The sequence below is a fragment of the Electrona antarctica genome (assembly GCF_951216825.1).
Source record: "Electrona antarctica genome assembly, chromosome: 14".
Lineage (NCBI taxonomy): Eukaryota > Metazoa > Chordata > Actinopteri > Myctophiformes > Myctophidae > Electrona > Electrona antarctica.
In genome coordinates, this window is record NC_136795.1 from 47,306,210 (window position 1) to 47,327,351 (window position 21,142).

The window sequence follows — 21,142 nt, forward strand, 5'->3', positions numbered from 1 at the left end:
TTCCAGAAAAAGCACAAAGGTACAATACAATACAAGGTCTGCTAAGAGGAGTTAAACCCAAGAACACATTGGCTTTTTTCCATTGGGGTAACAGAACTGGGTGTCAAGTGTATGGCTAAACTGGTGTGTAACATGTTCTAAAATATGAGAAATCTGGTAAAATAAACATGGGGCTAGATATCCACACTTTCGGAGCGAGATATCCACGCTTGTGGGGTGAGTTATCCACGGCTTTGGGACGAGTTTCACTTTATGAAAATCCAGGGTGACCGTTCTTCACTTTTCGTGGGGGCGAGATGGAAAAGGGGCGACCGTACCACTTACCAACTTCCCACTATATTCTGAGTCTTTACTAGCTCTGGTCCATAGCTCTAATGCCAAATGCAACGGCAATAGAGCTATGGACCAGAGCTAACTCTTTACTAACCCTTAGTGATAAGTGTTAGGGTTAGGGTTCAGAAATACATTTACCACACTGTATTTCTATCAGAAATGCATTCATCAGATCGTAATTCTGTCAGAAAGGCAGTTACCAGTAATTCTGTCAGAAAGACAGACTGCTATTTCTGTCAGAAATACATTTATCACACTGTATTTCTATCAGAAATGCATTCATCAGGTGGTAATTCTGTCAGAAAGGCAGTTACCAGACTAGACTTTTCTACCAGAGTGGTAATTCTGTCTTCACGTCTGATGAATTGAAAAAGGTGGACCCTAGCTGTTGTAACTTGTATTAAAGGACCACTGTTCAACCTATCTTCATATAATAGGTCCCCACTAATAATCATGATAAAATGGCAAAAGAAAATCCTACTCAGTCTGTGTCTCATAGGAGGGCTGTGGGCAGTTCAGAAACCTGTCCACCAGTGACATCATTAGGCAGATTTTTTTTTAACCAAAAATGTTTAGATTTGTATTATCGTTAGAACGATGGCTTCCATTTTCGCATTGCAACTTTTCAGGGCTGGAAAGCCTGCAGTTTCGCTTGGATTCCCCATCGATGATGTCACTGGTGGACGGGATTCTGAACTGCCCACAGCCCTTCTATGAGACAGACTGAGCAGAAAAGAAATTGGTGGTATTTTATCATGATTATTAGTGAGGACTTAGGCCTATATGAAGTTCGGTTGAAAAGTGGTGAAGTGGTCCTTTAACAAGTGTAATGCTTTATCAGTGTGTTGTCCAAATGTCCACAGTAACAGTCTTTGTATTGAGTTGTGCTTTCATGTGAAATGTACCCATTCTAGTAGGATATGGATGGAGCCCGCACACCATGGGTATAAGCAAGACGTTCTTTATTGAAAATGACAACGTTTCGATCTATCCGATCTTCATCAGGTCATGTACCCATTCTGCAAACTGTTAAATAAATACCTCAATCAATCAAACGAACGTGTTTTGCAGCATGGTTTGCGGCTGTGGTTTCACGACACAAGAGTAAACAAAACAGGGCGTGACACTTTGCGGCAGTGCTGTGCTGCTGAACATGGCGTCGCGCTTCAGCAGTGTGTTGCAACTGACTGACCTGGATGATTTCATCACCCCCTCTCAGGTCATCACAGAACAATTATAATCTGTTATTACATTGAATCATGTTTATTAACACGTCGGTCTTCTTCAGAGACAACTGTCATCTTAATTCAGTAACGTTACAGTAAAATGTCGCTAAAATATCTAGTCTAGAGATTGCCAGATTGCGTTAGCTTTTATGTTGAGTAACTTTTATATAAAGAGCTGTGGTACTTAAACATTTTCATGTCAAGGACTCCCATTCATTGTTACTTTATGTATTAGGCCAAGGACCCCAATAATAGGCTAAAGAGATGCGCCTACATTTTAAGAAAATGGCAGAAAAAAACTCTTAATGAAGCGATCCTCATTTGGATGCCCCCACAAGACCCCCTCCCCCCAGAACCCCGTCTAGGATAACTGTGTTTGTTACCGTCATTTATTTTGTATTGTAAAGTTTAACTTATCAACTTATGTTGCTTGTGAGAGGAACCACAAGCAACCACAAGGATCTACGAACTGATGTAACGTTGTGGCTTCATTGCATGTCAAATAAACCAAATCAACATGATGAAACGTTAGGTCTTAAAGCTCTAACGTCAGTATCATAACATATTATGTCATCAATGTCATGATCAGTGAAACATCTGTAAAACCATGAATCTGTGGTCAAACCTAAATGTCGTGTGCGTGCGTGATGTGTGTTTTCATTGTAGGAATGTGTTAAACCTGTTAAACTAGAGAAGAAAGCTGGAAAATCTGTGGCCAAGATTCAGATAGAAGATGGAAGCTATTTCCAAGTCGAACAGGTGGGTGCGAGCAGCCATGGTCTTTAACATGTACCTAAAGAATCATTGATTTCACCCAAGACATTTTATTTTAACAATGTTTAGGCAACATAGTCTTATCACACCTGATAGGCTCTGATACAAGTGCGTAGGCAAGGCTCAATGTATCCAGAACGTGCACAGACACCTGAGTATTAGGTGCCTTCTACACGAGGTCATTTCGGGCTGTTCCCCGTGCAAGTTTGTGAACGATATAAAACTTTCCTGCGTCTACATTGCGGTTATGTTAATTATAAGCGGAGCAGTTTACCGGTCTCGTGTATACAGCATAATGCTGTATACACGAGACCGGTAAACTGCTCCGCTTTCAAGAAAACGCTGTAGTACACATGTAGATGGCCACCAAAAAAAATAAAAAGCTTATTCTGGTATTTCACACAGGTGTTGCCAAATAACTAATTATCTTGCCAGTCAGATGCGCATATGACATATCTAGGTCATATCAATTTAATCAGCAGAGCAGTGCTGCTTCTCTCTCGGAGTCTGCACACACTGACTGACCAGCTAAAGTTTATGCCTACTTTAAACCATAATATGACAAACCTTGGATTAATTCTTCTGAAAACGAGCAGCAAGCACAAAGTAAGTGATTCACACAGGCGGGCATTATTGGAAATGGATGCAACGCGCGAACGAGTAGCCTATTTATTTTTTAACACGCAGCACCCCTCTCTCTCTCTCTCTCTCTCTCTCTCTCTCTCTCTCTCTCTCTCTCTCTCTCTCTCTCTCTCTCTCTCTCTCTCTCTCTCTCTCTCTCTCTCTCTCTCTCTCTCCTGCGCACTGCTGCTTTGACTGTGAGACTGACACAGACGCGGTCAATAATATATAGCATAAATAATAGGCCAAATATAACACTTTCCCTCTATCTGTGATCAGCTCCTCACACACATAACTCCTCTCTCGTGCATGCACGCCTGCTCAATCTCAGCAACTGTTTGTGTAAATATGTATACATTTTTCCCGATCGGGGGTGTTGTTTCTGTTCTCCAAAAATAGCTCCTCTACAAGCTCATGCATGCGGGCTGCAGATCGGCTATTTTTGTGTATAAGTGTGACTCATCGTGTTGCTGTGTGTACTCCGTATAGGACGGCACCAAGCAGAAGCTGGAGAAAGCAAAGATCACGCTGAACGACTGCCTGGCCTGCAGCGGCTGCGTCACCTCGGCAGAGAGCGTCCTCATCGCCCAGCAGAGCCACGAGGAGATCCTCAAAGTGCTGCTCAACAACAAGGTAGGAGATCCTCAAAGTGCTGCTCAACAACAAGGTAGGAGATCCTCAAAGTGCTGCTCAACAACAAGGTAGGAGATCCTCAAAGTGCTGCTCAACAACAAGGTAGGAGATCCTCAAAGTGCTGCTCAACAACAAGGTAGGAGATCCTCAAAGTGCTGCTCAGCAACACGGTAGGAGGTCCTCAAAGTGCTGCTCAGCAACACGGTAGGAGGTCCTCAAAGTGCTGCTCAACAACACGGTAGGAGATCCTCAAAGTGCTGCTCAACAACACGGTAGGAGATCCTCAAAGTGCTGCTCAACAACAAGGTAGGAGATCCTCAAAGTGCTGCTCAACAACAAGGTAGGAGATCCTCAAAGTGCTGCTCAACAACAAGGTAGGAGATCCTCAAAGTGCTGCTCAACAACAAGGTAGGAGATCCTCAAAGTGCTGCTCAACAACAAGGTAGGAGATCCTCAAAGTGCTGCTCAACAACAAGGTAGGAGGTCCTCAAAGTGCTGCTCAACAACACGGTAGGAGGTCCTCAAAGTGCTGCTCAGCAACACGGTAGAAGGTCCTCAAAGTGCTGCTCAGCAACACGGTAGGAGATCCTCAAAGTGCTGCTCAGCAACACGGTAGAAGGTCCTCAAAGTGCTGCTCAGCAACACGGTAGGAGGTCCTCAAAGTGCTGCTCAACAACACGGTAGGAGGTCCTCAAAGTGCTGCTCAACACGGTAGGAGGTCCTCAAAGTGCTGCTCAACAACACGGTAGGAGGTCCTCAAAGTGCTGCTCAACACGGTAGGAGGTCCTCAAAGTGCTGCTCAACAACACGGTAGGAGGTCCTCAAAGTGCTGCTCAACACGGTAGGAGGTCCTCAAAGTGCTGCTCAACAACACGGTAGGAGGTCCTCAAAGTGCTGCTCAACAACACGGTAGTCACAATACAGTAAATACACATCATCTACAGCAGTGGTTCCAAAAGTGGGGTCCTTGATGGAGTTCCAGGGGGGTCCCCAGCTAAATGATAGTGTTGGAATCAAATGGACCCTTATAATAATAATAATAATAATAATAATAATGGATTGCATTTTTATAGCGCTTTTCTATGAACTACGTGCTTACTCAAAGCGCTTTACAATTAAATGGTTCATTCATTCAAACATTGGGAGGTGAAGTGGCGAACAGTCGACGCCAGCGTCCTCACTTCCCACATTCACACACCGATGGTGGTAACCACTGGTGTGTAACTGAGTGTACAGATGGAACCGAATGGACCCCATTTGGTTCCATTTGTACACTCTCGGAGTTAAATTAACTTTGATTTTACAATATGAATTGGGGGTCCCAGAGATAGAAATGCCATTAAATGGGGGGTCCGTAGACTGATGCATGTCAAACTGGGGGGGTCCTTGAAATTAAATGGGTTGAGAGTCACTGCTAGAGGCGTACAAATATTCTCTTATGGGGGGGGGGGGGGGGGGGGGGGGGGGGGGGGGGGGGGGGGGGGGGGGGGGGGGGGGGGGGGGGGTCCCTGGCATATCTTTTCAGATGGGGGTCCTAGACGTGAAAAAGTTATATATATATATAGAGGCCATTGTTTTACTTCTAATCTTTGACATTGGTTTAGGCGGTGTTATGCAGCCTAACGTGTCCTGATTAGTAACCACTTACAACCTGGCATCTCTATTTTGGGCACGTCGCTTTAACTTTTTAAAGAATGCTCAAAAATAGCTGCTCTGAGCGTGACACTGGGTTACAAACATTGTGGGATAAAAAAAAAAGAAAAGAACAATAGCTGATCCACAACGCATTTCTTTTGAGGTTGAAGTTGCATGGATGCAGTGTTGTTTTTGACATGGGTTAAGCTTACAGTAGGTTTAGGTGTGCTGCCCCGTGGGAGGTTAGGTTTAGGGTGAGGGTTTGAGATAGGTTGTAGTTGTAGGACTAATGACTGGTCTAACCAATGACTAGTCTAAATCAAAAACTGTCTAAACTAAGTACTGCACCCGTGCTGCCCTGTGGGAGGCTAGGGTTAGGGTGAGGGTTTGAGATAGGTTGTAGTTGTAGGAATAATGACTGGTCTAACCAATGACTAGTCTAAACCAAAAACTGTCTAAACTAAAACAACACTGGTTTATTTTTTTTGTGCAGCTGGCCGTGGCCTTGGAGCAGAAGAAGGTGGTGGTGGTGTCTCTGTCTCCACAGTCCAGAGCCTCGCTGGCCGCTCACTACGGCCTGAGCAGCAGTGAGACGGCCCGGAGGCTGGCCTCTTTCCTCAAAGGCCTGGGTGGGTATAGTAATAATGAATTGCATTTTTATAGCGCTTTTCCAAGTGCTCAAAGCGTTCATTCATTCATACATAGGGAGGTGAAGCGGCGAACAGTCGACGCCAGCGTCCTCACTTCCCACATTCACACACCAACGGTGGCGAGCTCACGCCGACTGACTCATTGGAGGCAGTGTAGGGCAGGGGTTCTCAACCTTTTTGGCCGGGGCCCCCCGGAAATGCTTTGGCAATGTCTCGGGACCCCCGCCCCGCCCCCTCCCGACCCCCAATATAAATTGACTGCTACAATAACCTTAACCCATTTTGGGCGGGAACCCCTTTTGGTGTTTTAAGCATTATGTTATAATTTAGCTATTGAAAAATAGCAGATCTACAAGCTCATAGCGCGCCACCGAGTGGCGCGCTATGAGCTTGTAGGTCTGCTATTTTTGAAAAATCTTGAAGAAAAAAAATGTTTTTAAAAATAATTTGGGGACCCCCCAAACTAATTTGGCGACCCCCCAAGGGGTCGCGACCCACGGGTTGAGAACCCCTGGTGTAGGGTTCAGTGTCTTGCCCACGGACACTTCGACATGTGGACAGGAGGAGCCGGGATTCGAACCTCCGACCTGCTCTACCGCCTGAGCCACAGCCGCCCCCAGTTAGGGCATTCACTTCTAGTCATTTTTACTAGTTGACTAGTTGCCTAGTTGTTAAACCACCTTTTATGTTTGGAAAAAAAAACTATTTTTTTTTTGGAAATAAATATTTGTACATTTAAAAACTGTGTACATTGGTGACTATAACTATAATCTACCTGATATTGAGGCCTACAAAACCGAAAAAAAAAAAAAAACCTTTTTTTTTGTCGACTAGTGGATTTACTAGTCGACTAGTAAACTAGTCGACTAGTTGCTTAATGCCCTACCCCCAGTACATGTACCCTCTTTACCCGACTACAGTACATCATTTTAGCTTATGTTCGAAATAAAACGGCATAACGGCAAAATACGTATCGCTTTCTATTCAATAACATTTGTGCTAGTCAAGTTTTTTTTTAATTTAATTTGGTTTTAAGACAACACTACAGATCCGCAGATTCAGACGTTTGACGTTTTTGTCATTCTTTTCATAATTAAACATGGCTAACACAATGAATATTTCCCATTTCTTTTCACGCTGATAAAAGACGTGTAGCCGACACATTTTGTAATGGTTTCGAAACGTCACACAAACGCTTTGATGCTTTTGCTGTATAAAGGCATAACGATGGCGGTTGGTTTAACGAGACACTCCTGTTCTAGGGGTTCACTAACGAGACACTCCTGTGTTCAAGGGGTTCACTAACGACACACTCCTGTGTTCCAGGGGTTCACCACGTGTTTGACACGGGTTTCAGTCGCACCTTCAGCCTGCTGGAGAGCCAGAGGGAGTTCGTCCAGCGCTTCCAGCGCAAGGAGCAGGACAAGAAGGCCCTGCCCATGTTGACGTCCGCCTGCCCAGGTACTTACCACATCAACCGGGTAAACTAGTTAGATACAGGACTATCACACATGGGGGGCAAGGTGGCACAGTTGGTAGTGCTGTCGCCTCACAGCTAGAAGGTCCTGGGTTCGATTCCCGCTGGGGACGCTGTGGGTGCTGTGCGGCGTGTTCCCTCCTCCGCGTCATCAGTACCCATACCCGAGGCGGGGTTGGCGAAAGGGCCTTTCTGTGTGTAGTTTGCATGTTCTCCCCGTGTCCCCTATAGGGTAGGTACCCACACAAAAAACATGCAGTAATCCTGGTCTCTAAACTGCCTCCCCCTGGCCAGCCGGGTGCCTGATGGAGGGGAAAGGAACTGGTTGGAATAACGTGTTCCTTCCACGCGCTATACGTCCAACCAGGGAAACTTCCCCCCTGTCGGGTGAAAAGAAGCAGCTTGGACTCCTCATGCATAGAAGGAAGCATGAGGTCAGTCCGCTGCCCCACCCAGGTTGGCGGAGGGTGTGTATAGAGCCCAGGATCACATTAGATAATTGACACAGGGGTGAAAAATGGGTTACAAAATTGTGGGATAAAAAAAAAGATAAAAGGACATCACAGATAAAGGACATCATCACAACAAGACAGAAGAAGTCAGAAATGTGTTTGAGGTATAACAATTTATATAACTGTAGCGCACGTTTTTTTTATGAACCGTGTTTGCGTGTGTGTGCACGTAACCGTTGTGTTTTCAAGGTTGGATCTGCTACGCCGAGAAGACCCATGGTGACCTCATCCTTCCTTATATCAGCTCCACCCGCTCCCCTCAGCAGATGATGGGCTCGCTGGTCAAAGACTACTTCGCTACGCAGCAGGTATAGGAACGCAGGTGTGAAAGATGTCGACGCGAGATGTCAGGGGACCCCATTATGCCACAGTTTAAAACCCATTTAGACCTGAGGACGATTCTACAAATGCCTTCTAAATCCTGACAGTTTTCTGAAAAACCCCTATGTCAGTCGTTCTCAAAGTTTTTCATGTCCATGCAGGACCCGCAAAATGTATTTGGCCGCCGACCCCCATCTGAAAATATGTTGTTCCAGGGACGGGACCCCCCCCCCCCCCCCCCCCCCCCGAGCAGCAGACCTGCTCTGCTTGTAGCAGCACCTAGTGCCACGCTACAAGCTTGTAGATCTGCTATTTTTCAACAGCTAAAGTACAACACAATGCTTAAAAACACCAAAAGGGGTTCCCGCCCCCAAAATGGGTTAAACTTAAATACCTAGTGTGACCCTGAGTGTGTTTGAAAGGTGGATGGTGAGCTTGTAAACCTTGTGTTTGTGTTGTGGTCCCAGGGGTTGAATCCAGAGCAGATCATTATGATGAGCTTGTAAACCTTGTGTTTGTGTTGTGGTCCAAGGGGTTGAATCCAGAGCAGATCATTATGATGAGCTTGTAAACCTTGTGTTTGTGTTGTGGTCCCAGGGGTTGAATCCAGAGCAGATCATTATGATGAGCTTGTAAACCTTGTGTTTGTGTTGTGGTCCCAGGGGTTGAATCCAGAGCAGGTCATTACGATGAGCTTGTAAACCTTGTGTTTGTGTTGTGGTCCAAGGGGTTGAATCCAGAGCAGATCTACCACGTGACGGTGATGCCCTGCTACGACAAGAAGCTGGAAGCCTCCAGGCCAGACTTCTACCTGGAGGAAGAGGAGACGCGCGAGGTGGACTGTGTCATCACCTCAGGTAAAGGGAAGGGGAAGGTCTCCCAGCGGGGGGTCATCCCTATGTTCCCCAGGTTCTATGTTCCCCAGGTTCTATGTTCCCCACTTACCTTAGGGTTAGCGTTAGGTACCCATTTAGGCCTGACGTCGAAATAAAAAAAAACGTTCGCTCTGAAAGAATATATATTCAAAGATTTGTGCTGCATTTTTACAATTTTTCAAAAATAACAGACTCATAGCGCGCCACTCGGTGGCGCGCTATGAGCTTGTAGATCTGCTATTTTTCAATAGCTAAAGCATAACATAATGCTAACACCAAAAGGGGTTCCCGCACAAAATGGGTTAAGGACTTCAGTGTTTTGTACTACAATTGTACAGAACAAAGAATGTCTGAGCAATGAGCCTGAGTCTGAGCAATTATGTTTTAGTTTATTTTATGCCAGTGTTCATTTTTAGTTTATAGTTTATAGTTTAAGTAGCCTATAGGCAGGCCTAAAGTTCAATGGATTGTTCAAAGAGTAAGACTAAGTTGCTAAAATACTTGCTAGTCTAGAATTACTCAAATTACTAGGTTGGGTTTCTGGTTTAGGTTTAGGTTTATTCTAAGTGGGGAACAAAGAACCTTTTTTGCATGGTGGGGAACATAGAACTTGGGGAACATAGAACCTGGGGAACATAGAACCTGGGGAACATAGAACCTGGGGACCATAGAACCCGGGGGACATATAACCTGGAGAACATAGAACCTGGGGAACATAGAACCCGGGGGACATAGAACCTGGGGAACATAGAACCTGGGGAACATAGAACATGGGGAACATAGAACCTGGGGAACATAGAACATGGGGAACATAGAACCTAGGGAACATAGAACCCGGGGACCATAGAACCCGGGGGACATATAACCTGGAGAACATAGAACCTGGGGAACATAGAACTTGGGGAACATAGAACCTGGGGAACATAGAACCTGGGGAACATAGAACCTGGGGAACATAGGTAAGCTCCCGACCAGCGTCGCCGCCAGGCGCTGAAAACATTGTGCAAGAGAGAACTCCTAAAAATTACCCATATTTCATCCCAAAACGTTCCAAAAATCCAAATCTTTCTTGCGTCGGCCTTTTCAAGGTGAGATTCTGACGTTACTGGAGGAGAAGACGACATCTCTTATGGACGTGGAGCCGGTGCCGCTCGACGAGATGTAAGTTTATGTGTCCCAACCTTTTTGTTTGGCATTCATTTAAGCCCATTTTGACCCAAGGACGATTCTACAAATGACTTCTAAATCCTATTCTTGAAAAAACCCATGTTTCTATGTCAGTGGTGCTCAAACATTTTCATGTCAAGGACCCCCAGAATTATATGTAATTGGCCGCCGACCCCCATCTGAAAATATGTTGTTCCAGGGGCAAAAACTTGAGTTTAAAACGCTCTGAAAGAATATATATATTCAAAGATTTGCGCCACATTTTCACGATTTTTCAAAAATAGCAGATTCTACAAGCAGTGTTATTCTATGACAAAAAATGTTCGTCGACTACCTTTTTCCCCTGGCAAACTGAATAAAAACTAATATGAAGACTAAAACTAAATATATTGACAATTTCGTCAACAAATAAAAACTAGACTATGTTAGGAAGGGAGTGGACTAGTGGACAAGAGATCCAGTATTAGTCATTTTACACTTGGTTGCATGCTGAAAATAGCCGATCTACAAGCTTGTGGGCTTGTAGATCTCCTATTTTCAGCATGTGAAAAAAACAGTCATCAAGGACCACCAAAATACATTTGGTTTGACTAAATCAACTAAAACTAGACTAACACTAAAACATTCCAGGTGACTAAAAACACAAAGCCAACTCGAGTCGTGACAAATCATGACAACAAACACAAATATTTTGGACCAAACAAATAATTACAAAGAAGAAAAACAACAAAAAAGTGTTGTAAGCTGCCGTTTTCTTCTTCTTTCTAATTATTTGTTTGGCCCGGAAAATTGTGTTTGTTATGATTTGTCACGACAAGAGTTGGCTTTGTACGACGCTTAAAAGGTCTTTAAATAAATACTTTTTGAAATGTCTATGGGGAAAATGAACGGGGAATCATTTCCTGGGCCCTGGTAGGGGGCGGGACTGCGACGCTCTATACAAAGCAAAAAAGCTTGGGTCTCTTGAGGGGGAGAGGTCACAGGTGGGGTACAGACATGGGGCTAACATCATGTAAACATGACTGCTGTTCAGTGTTGTTTTCCTCGACTAAGACGAAAAATGTCCGCCGACTACCTTTATCCACTGACAAAAACTAAATGGAAACTAAATAAAAACTAAGCTGTGATGACTAAAACTAAATATACTGACAGTTTCGTCAACAAATAAAAACTAGCCTAAAATGTTAGGACTGTGGACAAGAGATCCACTATAATACATTTTACAATTAGTTGCATGCTGAAAATAGCCGATCTACAAGCCCACAACGTGTCGCAGCGCGTCAACTGCAGATTTAGTCGACTAAAATCTTATGACATGTAGTCGACTAAAACTAGACTAACACATTCCGGGTGACTAAAATGTAACTAGAACTAAATGAAAACTGTTCAAGAGATTATGACTAAAACCAAAATTTGCTGCCAAAAACAACACTGGTACAGACGACGGCTAAACATCATGGCTGCTGTTCTTCTCCAATGTTCCCCCAGCTTCAGCAACATGTGTGGTGACGAGCTGCTGAGCCACGCGGGCAGCAGCTCGGGGGGCTACCTCCACCACGTCTTCACCCACGCTGCCAAGGAGCTGTTTGGACTGGAGGTCCGGGAGCTCACCTACAAGACCGTCAAGTAAGTGTGTTTGGACTGGAGGTCCGGGAGCTGACCTACAAGACCGTCAAGTTAGGGCCGATTCATACTCCTATTTTACCGCTGTTTCGGCGCTGTAGTGCCGAAATGATTTCGGCTCGTCAGAAAATTTCATTAGCACCGAAGAGCCGACTTTAGGACGGTACCCGCCCCCCCGAACCTCAAATGACGTCACATTGTAGGCTCTACAGAGCCGAACCGACTTTTATTCGGCTCTAAAATAGGAGTATGAATCGGCCCTAAGTCTGTGTTTGGACTGGAGGTCCAGGAGCTGACCTACAAGACCGCCAAGTATAAGTTTGTCAGAAAGTGCGCTTCGTTTGGCAGGTGTGAAGGCTCATTCGAATCCTAAATGCGCATCAAAGAACCGCATTCTACTCCGACCAAAGAATGGGGGTTTCGCTTCGCTTCCAATCGCAAAACTTGCTGTCACTGTGTGGGGAGGGAGTGGGAACGTTCTTCATGGCGATAAACTTGTATGTAAACGGGGGTCGGATTAATTTTGTGCTGCTGTCTGCGCTGTGCCTCCACATGCCCAGAAGAGCAGTGTGTGCACACACACACGCGCATGTGCACACAAGAGTGAGTGAGAGAGAGAGACGTCTAGTCCCCGACACATGTTACCCTAATGTTACGTCCTAGTAACAGTATTATTTTAACATTATAGATTTCACTGTGTAGTTTATGAATGGATTATGGAACACATTGATGAAGTTCCCTTCTGCGTTTCCAATTGCTGCGGATGATGTGTGAAGGCAAAACCGCAGCAAATATGCAAGAATCCCAACTTCTCCGCCCATTCGCATTGAGTCTACCGAAGTATTAGGTATGAATGCGACCTAAGTCTGCCCAGTTTGTAAAGGCCATGGTCGCCAGGGTTACAGGTATTTAACCCTGGCTGTCATCAAGCACAGGTGTTGCTGACAAGGAAAGGCAAACAGTTGTTTTTATCCTGTGTTCAGGATGGGCTGTTTTATTTGTATTAACTTGATCAAGTTCATAAACTTTGGCCTAGAGACGAACCAACGAGAAACACATTCTGGCGGTCGGTTAACCACCATTTAGGCCTGACGTCGAAATAAATAAAAAAAATCTTCTAAATCCTGACCGTTTTCTGAAATACCTGTGTTTCTGTATCAGTGGTGCTCAATATTTCATGTCAAGGACCCTCAAAAATGCCGACCCTCATCTGAAAATATGTTGTTCCAGGGACCAGCAGAAGCAAAGGTTTGAGTTAACAAGTTAGCTGTGAAAGAATATATATTCAAAGATTTGTGCCACATTTTCACGATTTTTCAAAAATAGCAGACCTACAAGCTCGTAGCGCGACACTCGGTGGCGCGCTACGAGCAGTAGTAGATCTGCTATTTTTCAATAGCTCAGGTCAGCATTTTTCAATAGCTTCAATGCTTAAAACACAAAGGGGTTCCCGCCCAAAATGGGTTAAACCTGATATACTTAGCTGATGAGGGAAGGGGTCGAGACTAGAGACTTCCCTGTGCACCAAAGCTCACAATGTGTCGGCCGTCGCACCCCGTTGTGAGCTTGTAGATCGGCTATTTCTGCCGAATTACGCGTAGGTTACGCATATGAGTAACGAGAGAGATTTGCTTTTGGCATTTCTGCTTTTCTTCCTCCTCCCGCAGGAACAAAGACTTCCAGGAAGTGACCCTGGAGCGAGACGGAGAGGTGCTGCTGCGCTTTGCGGCGGCGTACGGCTTCCGTAACATCCAGAACCTGGTGCTCAAGCTGAAGAGGGGCAAGTCGCCCTACCACTTTGTAGAGGTCATGGCCTGTCCCTCAGGTGAGGACAACAATACCTTTTTCATGTGAAGGACCCCCAGAATTATCTGTATTTGGCCGCCGACCCCCATCTGAAAATATGTTGTTCCAGGGACACTCCAGAAACAAAGTTTTGAGTTAAAAACATTCGCTCTGAAAGAATATATATTCAAAGATTTGCGCCACATTCTCACGATTTTTTCAAAAATAGCTAAAGTATAACATAAATGCTTCAAACACCAAAAGGGGTTCCCGCCAAGAATGGGTTAATCCATAACTCATAATACAAATACGGCCTTATTGGGATCTAACACACTGATTCACACTGATCATTGCATGTCATCGGATCAGAATCTTTGACTTAATCTGCATTTGTTGCTGTGGTAGTGACGTGAAAACATAGATTATAGATCGGATATTTTCAGAGCGACAATGTTGTACGACTAAATACGTATAAATCAAGTTTCCAGATCTCAAATCAAACCACCTAAGTCAGTGCTTCAAAAATAATTCACAAAATTCTGCTTCCATGTGGTTTTATTTCGCCGTTCAAAACTTGTTCTGATCGGCTATTTTTGGCGAAGAGATTTGGTGTGAAAGATTTGAGTGGAAAAAGGCCAATGTACAGGAATAGAGCGTCGCAGTCCCGCCTCCTACCATGGACCAGGAAATGAAACCCAATGCATTTTCCTCATAGACATTTCTTAAAGTATTTATTTAAAGACGGTTACGCCGCGGACAAAGCCAACTCGAGTCGTGACAACTCATGACAACACAAACAATATTTTGGACCAAACAAATAATTACAAAGAAGAAAAACAACAAAAAAAGTGTTGTAACCTGCCGTTTTTTTCTTCTTTCTAATTATTTGTTTGGTCCAAAATATTGTTTGTGTTGTCACGACTCGAGTTGGCTTTGTCCGCAGCGTAACCCGTCTTTAAATAAATACTTTAAGAAATGTCTATGAGGAAAATGCATTGGGTTTCATTTCCTGGTCCAGGGTAGGAGGCGGGACTGCGACGCTCAATTCACCCTTTGTCAGCCTTCTGATTGGTCCCTGACTGACTAACCAGCAGGCTCTTTCTGCCTTGTTCCGCCCTCGTTCCACCTTTTTTATGTTGAATTTGCTAAAACATCATTTTTGGAAAAAACTAAAAACAAACATGATACCGTGCTGCACCTGTGATGTTCCTTTTTACTGACACCAAGTTTAAAATAACAATTATACGACAGGTCGTTTCGAGGAAGCAATCTGATTGGTTGAAACAGCCTTCTAGCCGTGGATTAAACCAGCACCATTCACCACCTAATAAAAACAAATAATTCAGCTGCTCTGTTCTCCCAGAGCGCTAGCAAACTCGGTGGCTAGGCTAGCTAGTTTCTTGGGACATTTGTGGTCGTAGTGACTACATCTGTCATTAAAAGAAAAATACTTTTTTCAGCAATTTTCTTAGTTTTAAGGGTAACTGTTGTATAATTGAAATATTACACTCGAGGGTGTGGTTTAAACGTAATTATTGCCACTTCATCGTCTCGTTCCTCACCGCATCACTGTCATGGCAATAATCACGTTAAACCACACCCTCGAGTGTAATATTGCTTAATTGAATGCACAGAATATCAATACGAAGCAACATGTTATTTCAATGGTAGTGGATTGAGAGAGGATTTTTGTCCAACCACGAAACGGCAACCAATCGGTGCGAAGAGGGGAACAACCACGGGCGGGACTTGACAAAGGGTGAATTGATGGCATTCAAATATATGTGTGGAGCCATCAGACATATTTTTTTGCCATGAATACCAGGCATGCAAAACGACACGAGTAATCAAAGGTCCACCATACATATACCTATGCATGATTGTGAACGCAATGAGCGATTACTATGTAACCCAGGCAGAACTGTCTGTGTCACGCTGTGACACCACCCGCCCGCCACCAGACAGGGCTGGACTGGGACAAAAATTCAGCCACAACCAGCGTGCAGATGGCAGAAACTATACCGCCCGCTCTACTAAACTATACTACACAACCCTTTGTTGCTCTCACAAGAATGATGCTGGCAAAAGGATTGAAGATAGAAGAGGGTTTATTTGTCACTCACTGATACAGGTACAGTGAAATGGTCATGATGGCAGAATGGCAGCATGCCCGGACATTTCCCGGTGGCCTGCCGCCTATACACTGACACCACGCTAGACAGTAACCTGCTAAAAAACACAAAAAAAAAACACACACGCACAAAAAGAAACGTACTTAAAGGGAAAAAAAAGAACTTTAAAAAAAAAAGTACGTAATTTATTCTAATTGTTGCAATTTACGAGCTGCGTTCGCCTCCCACGTTCGCGCGTCTTACTTAACGTGTACCTATGCACACAAAGGCTTTACAGCACTAGTATGTGAAACAAGTGCCCACCACCTCAACCCTTTTTGCTTTATAAATCCCCCATCAGGCATGGTGAACGGCGGCGGACAGGTGAAGCCGTCGGCCGATCAGAACGGCAAGGACCTGATCCAGGAAGTGGAGCGGCTGTACCGGGCCGAGCGGCCCCTGGCGCCCGAGGAGGACGAGCGCGTGGCGGAGCTGTACGGCTCGTGGCTCCGCGGCGTGGGCGAGGACAAGGCCAGGCATCTGCTGCACACGCGCTACCACGCCGTGGAGAAGATGACCAACGGGCTCACCGCCAAGTGGTAGTCGTCTAGAGAAGGGTCCCTGTCGATCACTGTCTTCAGTGGTAGAGGAGGACCGGGGTTTGGGGTCCCGACTAACCTCGCCTCACCAGGCTCACCCCATTCGACTGTTTCAGTACATAGAATATGCGAAATCAACCGTCATCAGGACCATGCAATGGGCCCAGTATGGACATTTTCCACATACTCACTGTTTCAGTATGTCATTATCACCTATTGTGACGGGTGATAATGGTATTTTTGTGTCACTGATGTCAATGACGGAGGCGCGCCGTGTGTGGTGGCCTTGAGCCACGTGAGGCACCGCCGAGCGAGGCGCTAGCCGAGCGAGTCGCCGTGCCGAGGGTTGCGAAGGCCACCAGACCCGACTCAGCGCCGTCCGAGTTACGTCCCGATAGGCAGAGAATACTATATATTAGTAGCCCCTAGTTTCCATGCGCCGACAATAGAGTTGGAAATGACACGTGACACCACAATGTCTAGTATGCCAGTATGGCCATAGTGGCCGTATTCCAACGTCCTGATAACGGTTGATTTTGTCTATTTAATACAGTGATAACGGGTGAATCCGCTGCTGCCAGGCTTTCCACCTCGGAGGAAAGCCTGGTCTCTGTTCCAAAAGTGCCGTATGATCCGGTCGGGAGCGGATGATATCGTTTTACGTCATGTTGTAGTGTTGTTTTGTAGTCAACAGGCAGGAACAATCAAACGGAACTTCCTTTTCCTCTAAAAACCGGAAGAATAACAATAAAAGCTCTCGTTATAGCCTGTAGCTTTTATTGAGAAAAATCGGTTTGAGGGAAAAAGGAAGTTCCGGGAAGATTGTATGACTACAAAACAATACTACAACATGACGTATAGCGATATCATCCGCTCCCGACCGGGTTCATGAACCCGAAATTGAATGGTGCCCCCAGGCTTGGTCCGGACATTGATGGGGACCTGGAATCGGTTTCCATTATCACATTTTTAATAGTTTTTTTTACCCATTTAGGCCTGAGGTCGAAAATTAAAAAAAAGTCTTCTGAAAGAATATATATATTCAAAGATTTGTGCCGCATTTTCACAATTTTTCTAAAATAGCAGACCTGTAGATCTGCTATTTTTAAGTAGCTAAAGTATAACATAATGCGGGAACCCCCGGGAACCCCTTTTGGTGTTAGCATTATGTTATGCTTTAGCTATTGAAAAATAGCAGATCTACAAGCTCATAGCGCGCCACCGAGTGGCGCGCTACGAGCTTGTAGGTCTGCTATTTTTGAAAAATCGTGAAAATGCGGCACAAATCTTTGAATATATATTCTTTCAGAAGACTTTTTATTTTATTTCGACGTCAGGCCTAAATGGGTTAAAACACCAAAAGGGGTTCCCACCCGAAATGGGTTAAATCACACCGACACACCGTCAGAGCCATGTGCATACAGTGGACTTCTCGTCAAGCTATACAATTACAACACCGGGTGGTTCTCGAACGTTTTTTGATTTATTTTAATTTCAAGGATCACCGTGACTCTGAGATATACACTCTTGAGTTACAGACCCGTAAGAGGCCATTTGGAACAACCCCCCCCCCCCCCCCCCCCCCCAAGTAACAGCAGAGAGCAATGCACCACCCTGAACCTCGCTTTGAGAACCAGTGAGGTACAGTATACAGGAATAGGCCTATCTCACAGCCCCCTTTCCACGCCCACTTCCGGTAGATAGTGGTGTCATTTAACATTAGGCATTTACACTTTTTTTCTCTGGAGAATCTAAGTACATTTCCTAATGTTAAAATGTCAAAGACCGATAATAATATGAAGAAAACACAATGGTATAACAACTCAAATAAGTAGAATAAACCTTACCTTTACAAAACGTTAGTTTGTGGCTTGTGATAATACCTCTTTTAACATGGAAGCCTATGGACCGCAAAAAAAATAACACCACTAGCCCCAAAAGGGGCCGGGGAAATGCTGTGAGATAGGCCTATACTTTAGGAATCGTTAAAGGGAATCGGAATCGTTCAAATCCTAAAGGATCCCAACCCTAGGAGAGAAGGAGAGAAGGAGAGGAGAGCTTTCTCACAGCCTTCATTACAGTGCTGTCTATCAAACTGGACCTCCCCAGTTTGGTATGCAACATTATACCAATTACCGGTCCATTTGATTGCATTAGTTACAGACATGCAAGTGTCCAAATCAATAATTTCTAGCTGGAGCCTAGAGGTCCACGGACGCCACTTTGAGAACCACTGCTTCGCTCAACCGAGAGCGTTTTATGTTCAAAACACTGAAGAATATATGCGGTATATATGCGATATATTTTTGTTACTACAAAACCGTCCAAATTGTTTCTCTCTCTGACGAGATGTTTTGAGAGAAAGTGACCGTGAGAGTTGTTTATTTTCAAAAAAGGTGAGGTGGTCTCTTGTTGGGTCACAGATTTTGTGTGATTGTCTCTCAAGACCAGACTGTTGACTCCCACAATGTCCTGCAAACACTTCCGCCTAACGGTCTATATTTTAGACGCTCTGAAAATGAGTAGAAAATAAAACGGGATGCCACATAATTTCCCTACTTCTGTTTAAGCTTTGCAGTCAAGTTAATAAGTCCTACTAAATTAGTCTTAACCCTGTAACACCCAGATTAATTTCTACTTGCAAAAAATAGATTTCAACCTTACTACTTTTTACTACTAGGACTTATCAGAGGAAATTATGTAAAAAGAAAAAAAAGTTTTTTGCAAGTTTTATGCACATTTATAATAATTATTAAAATAATAATAAATGAATAATTTACATTTGGGCGATATTTTTCACAATATAATAAATAAAACATGTTCTAGACATTCTAATGATCACAAAAACCATGTTATTTTACTTACTTTTATCAGGGTCATAGGTTAAAAATTGTTGAAGAAAAAGTCCAGAGATTTTTAATTTGTGTGAATTTCAGCCTCTGTGGGGGGTATTTATATGCAAATATCATGACCAATGGCATTGCAATGAACATCAATGACGACGTTTAGGTGAAAAAAGAACATAAAGAAATAATTCATTAAAATATGTTTTATTATTGCAACGCTGGGTGTTACAGGGTTAAGACTAGCAGAAACTTCAATTTAAAAATATATAAATACATTTTCGTGTTTGTTGTCTGACAGACTCTCTGTAGTATTCAGAGATTGTGAAAGAAACAGTTTGTCTTGAGAGACCATGTGTGACAACAGCCTTTTCCACGGACCTTGACAGTTGCCAAAAAAATTTATATACTATATTCTTTATCATTTATATCAGTTTTACATGCTAAATACGCACAATGTAAACCATACTAAACTATGGTTGATTATTATTATGCTTTTCAATTATGAATAGAATGCCGTAGCGGATTTATGAAAAATGCAATGACATGTTAATAGAATCCATTTGTACAATTTTTCACCTGGATTTGTTTTTAACAGTACACCGCTGAATATATAATATGATCATTCCAGTGTTATTTATGAATAAATTATTCAATGTATTTTCCATGTTACTAAACTGTGGACAGTTTTTTTTTTTTGTGTAATCAACCTGTGATGTCACGTGAGGTTGCAGAGCGAGACTTTTTTTATTGTTGGATATTCACTTGCGTTATGCAATTAACGCAGGATTTATGCTCGGACATAATTTCAATGTACCTTTCCTCACATTCACATGAAGCTACTGTCAGTCGACACTAGTCTTCAGATAGCTTTATTGTACATTTACAGAACATGCAGTAGGCCTATATCAGGTCACACTGCATTGCAAATGTCATCTGTATTGCAAAAGTACATCAAAACAGCAGCTTTAATTAGTGGCAGTAAGTGAGCAAACAATCGGGAAAACTATAAATGTGCCCAAATGTTAACTTTTTGTTTTGTAAAAAAAATCATACACACTCTGTGATCGGCCATATCGGCCAATATTCACTCCGATCGGTAATCGGCATTTACCCTATCTGGAGAAACTGATCTTACACCATTTAAGTGGTATAAATGTCAATCAGATATATAGTATAACATCATTTTGCATTTTTGTGACAGGCCTAAACATTCTCCCCTTCCTCCCCCCACACACACACAGGAACAGTTTTGACGTGGGTTTTGACATAATTTGCAACATTTCACAAGATCAGTATCGGTACTGGACCTATCGGTATCGGACCCAAAAAAACTAGCATCAAATAGCAGATCTACAAACTCAACGCATTGTGAGCTTGTTCTGTACTTGTAGATCTGCCATCTACAGACCATATTTCATAAACAGGCAAAAGAGCATTCAAGACATCCAATAACTAATTATAACCTGACTCTGCCAGATGGGGGCGGTATTGGTTCACAAGTTGAAACAAATGTGATCGTGAAGCAAGCTTCTGTTCCATCTGGCAGAGTCAGGTTATCCAATAACAGGCTGTTCGGAAAAAATACATAATCTTAATCTAGTTTTAGTTCAAATAAATAAATAAATAAAACAACTCAGACATTACATACAGAGTTCCAGCAGTGAATTGTGCAACTCCATGGCATTAGTAGTAGTAGTAGTAGGCTGGTGTGGAATAGTCACCAATGAGTTTCTAAAGGTGTCTAATAACAGTTATTGTGACCATACCATTCACATCCTATATAAGGCCAAAAAAAAATCCAAGTCCAAATGTCATCATTCTTTAAGTAGCATGTGACATATGAAACTAGGGGGTTTTCATGATTCTGAATCCATTCCAAGCATTAGTTTTGCACAAAAAAAACACTCCTTGGGAAGGAAAACAGCCATAGTCGTCATCACAAAATGTGATGAGG

General features: G+C 43.6%; 1 protein-coding gene across 3 annotated transcripts; it reads left to right on the forward strand.

The window, feature by feature from the left end:
- The first annotated feature begins 1,480 nt into the window (after nt 1-1,480).
- On the forward strand, nt 1,481-19,851 carry narfl (nuclear prelamin A recognition factor-like). 3 transcript variants are annotated; one of them, XM_079519514.1, is made up of 12 exons: nt 1,481-1,552; nt 2,226-2,318; nt 3,444-3,587; nt 5,716-5,851; nt 7,199-7,333; nt 8,051-8,169; nt 8,910-9,039; nt 10,146-10,218; nt 11,713-11,821; nt 11,872-11,900; nt 13,515-13,672; nt 16,105-19,851. In XM_079519514.1, the coding sequence occupies exons 1-12, from the start codon at nt 1,487-1,489 to the stop codon at nt 16,344-16,346; spliced, it is 1,434 nt and encodes a 477-aa protein (XP_079375640.1). In that variant the 5' UTR covers nt 1,481-1,486; the 3' UTR covers nt 16,347-19,851. The 3 variants fall into 3 exon arrangements, with proteins under 3 accessions (XP_079375640.1, XP_079375641.1, XP_079375639.1); XM_079519515.1 differs by lacking the exon at nt 11,872-11,900 and adding an exon at nt 12,131-12,159; XM_079519513.1 differs by lacking the exon at nt 11,872-11,900 and having other exon boundaries at nt 11,713-11,850.
- Nucleotides 19,852-21,142: the final 1,291 nt, after the last annotated feature.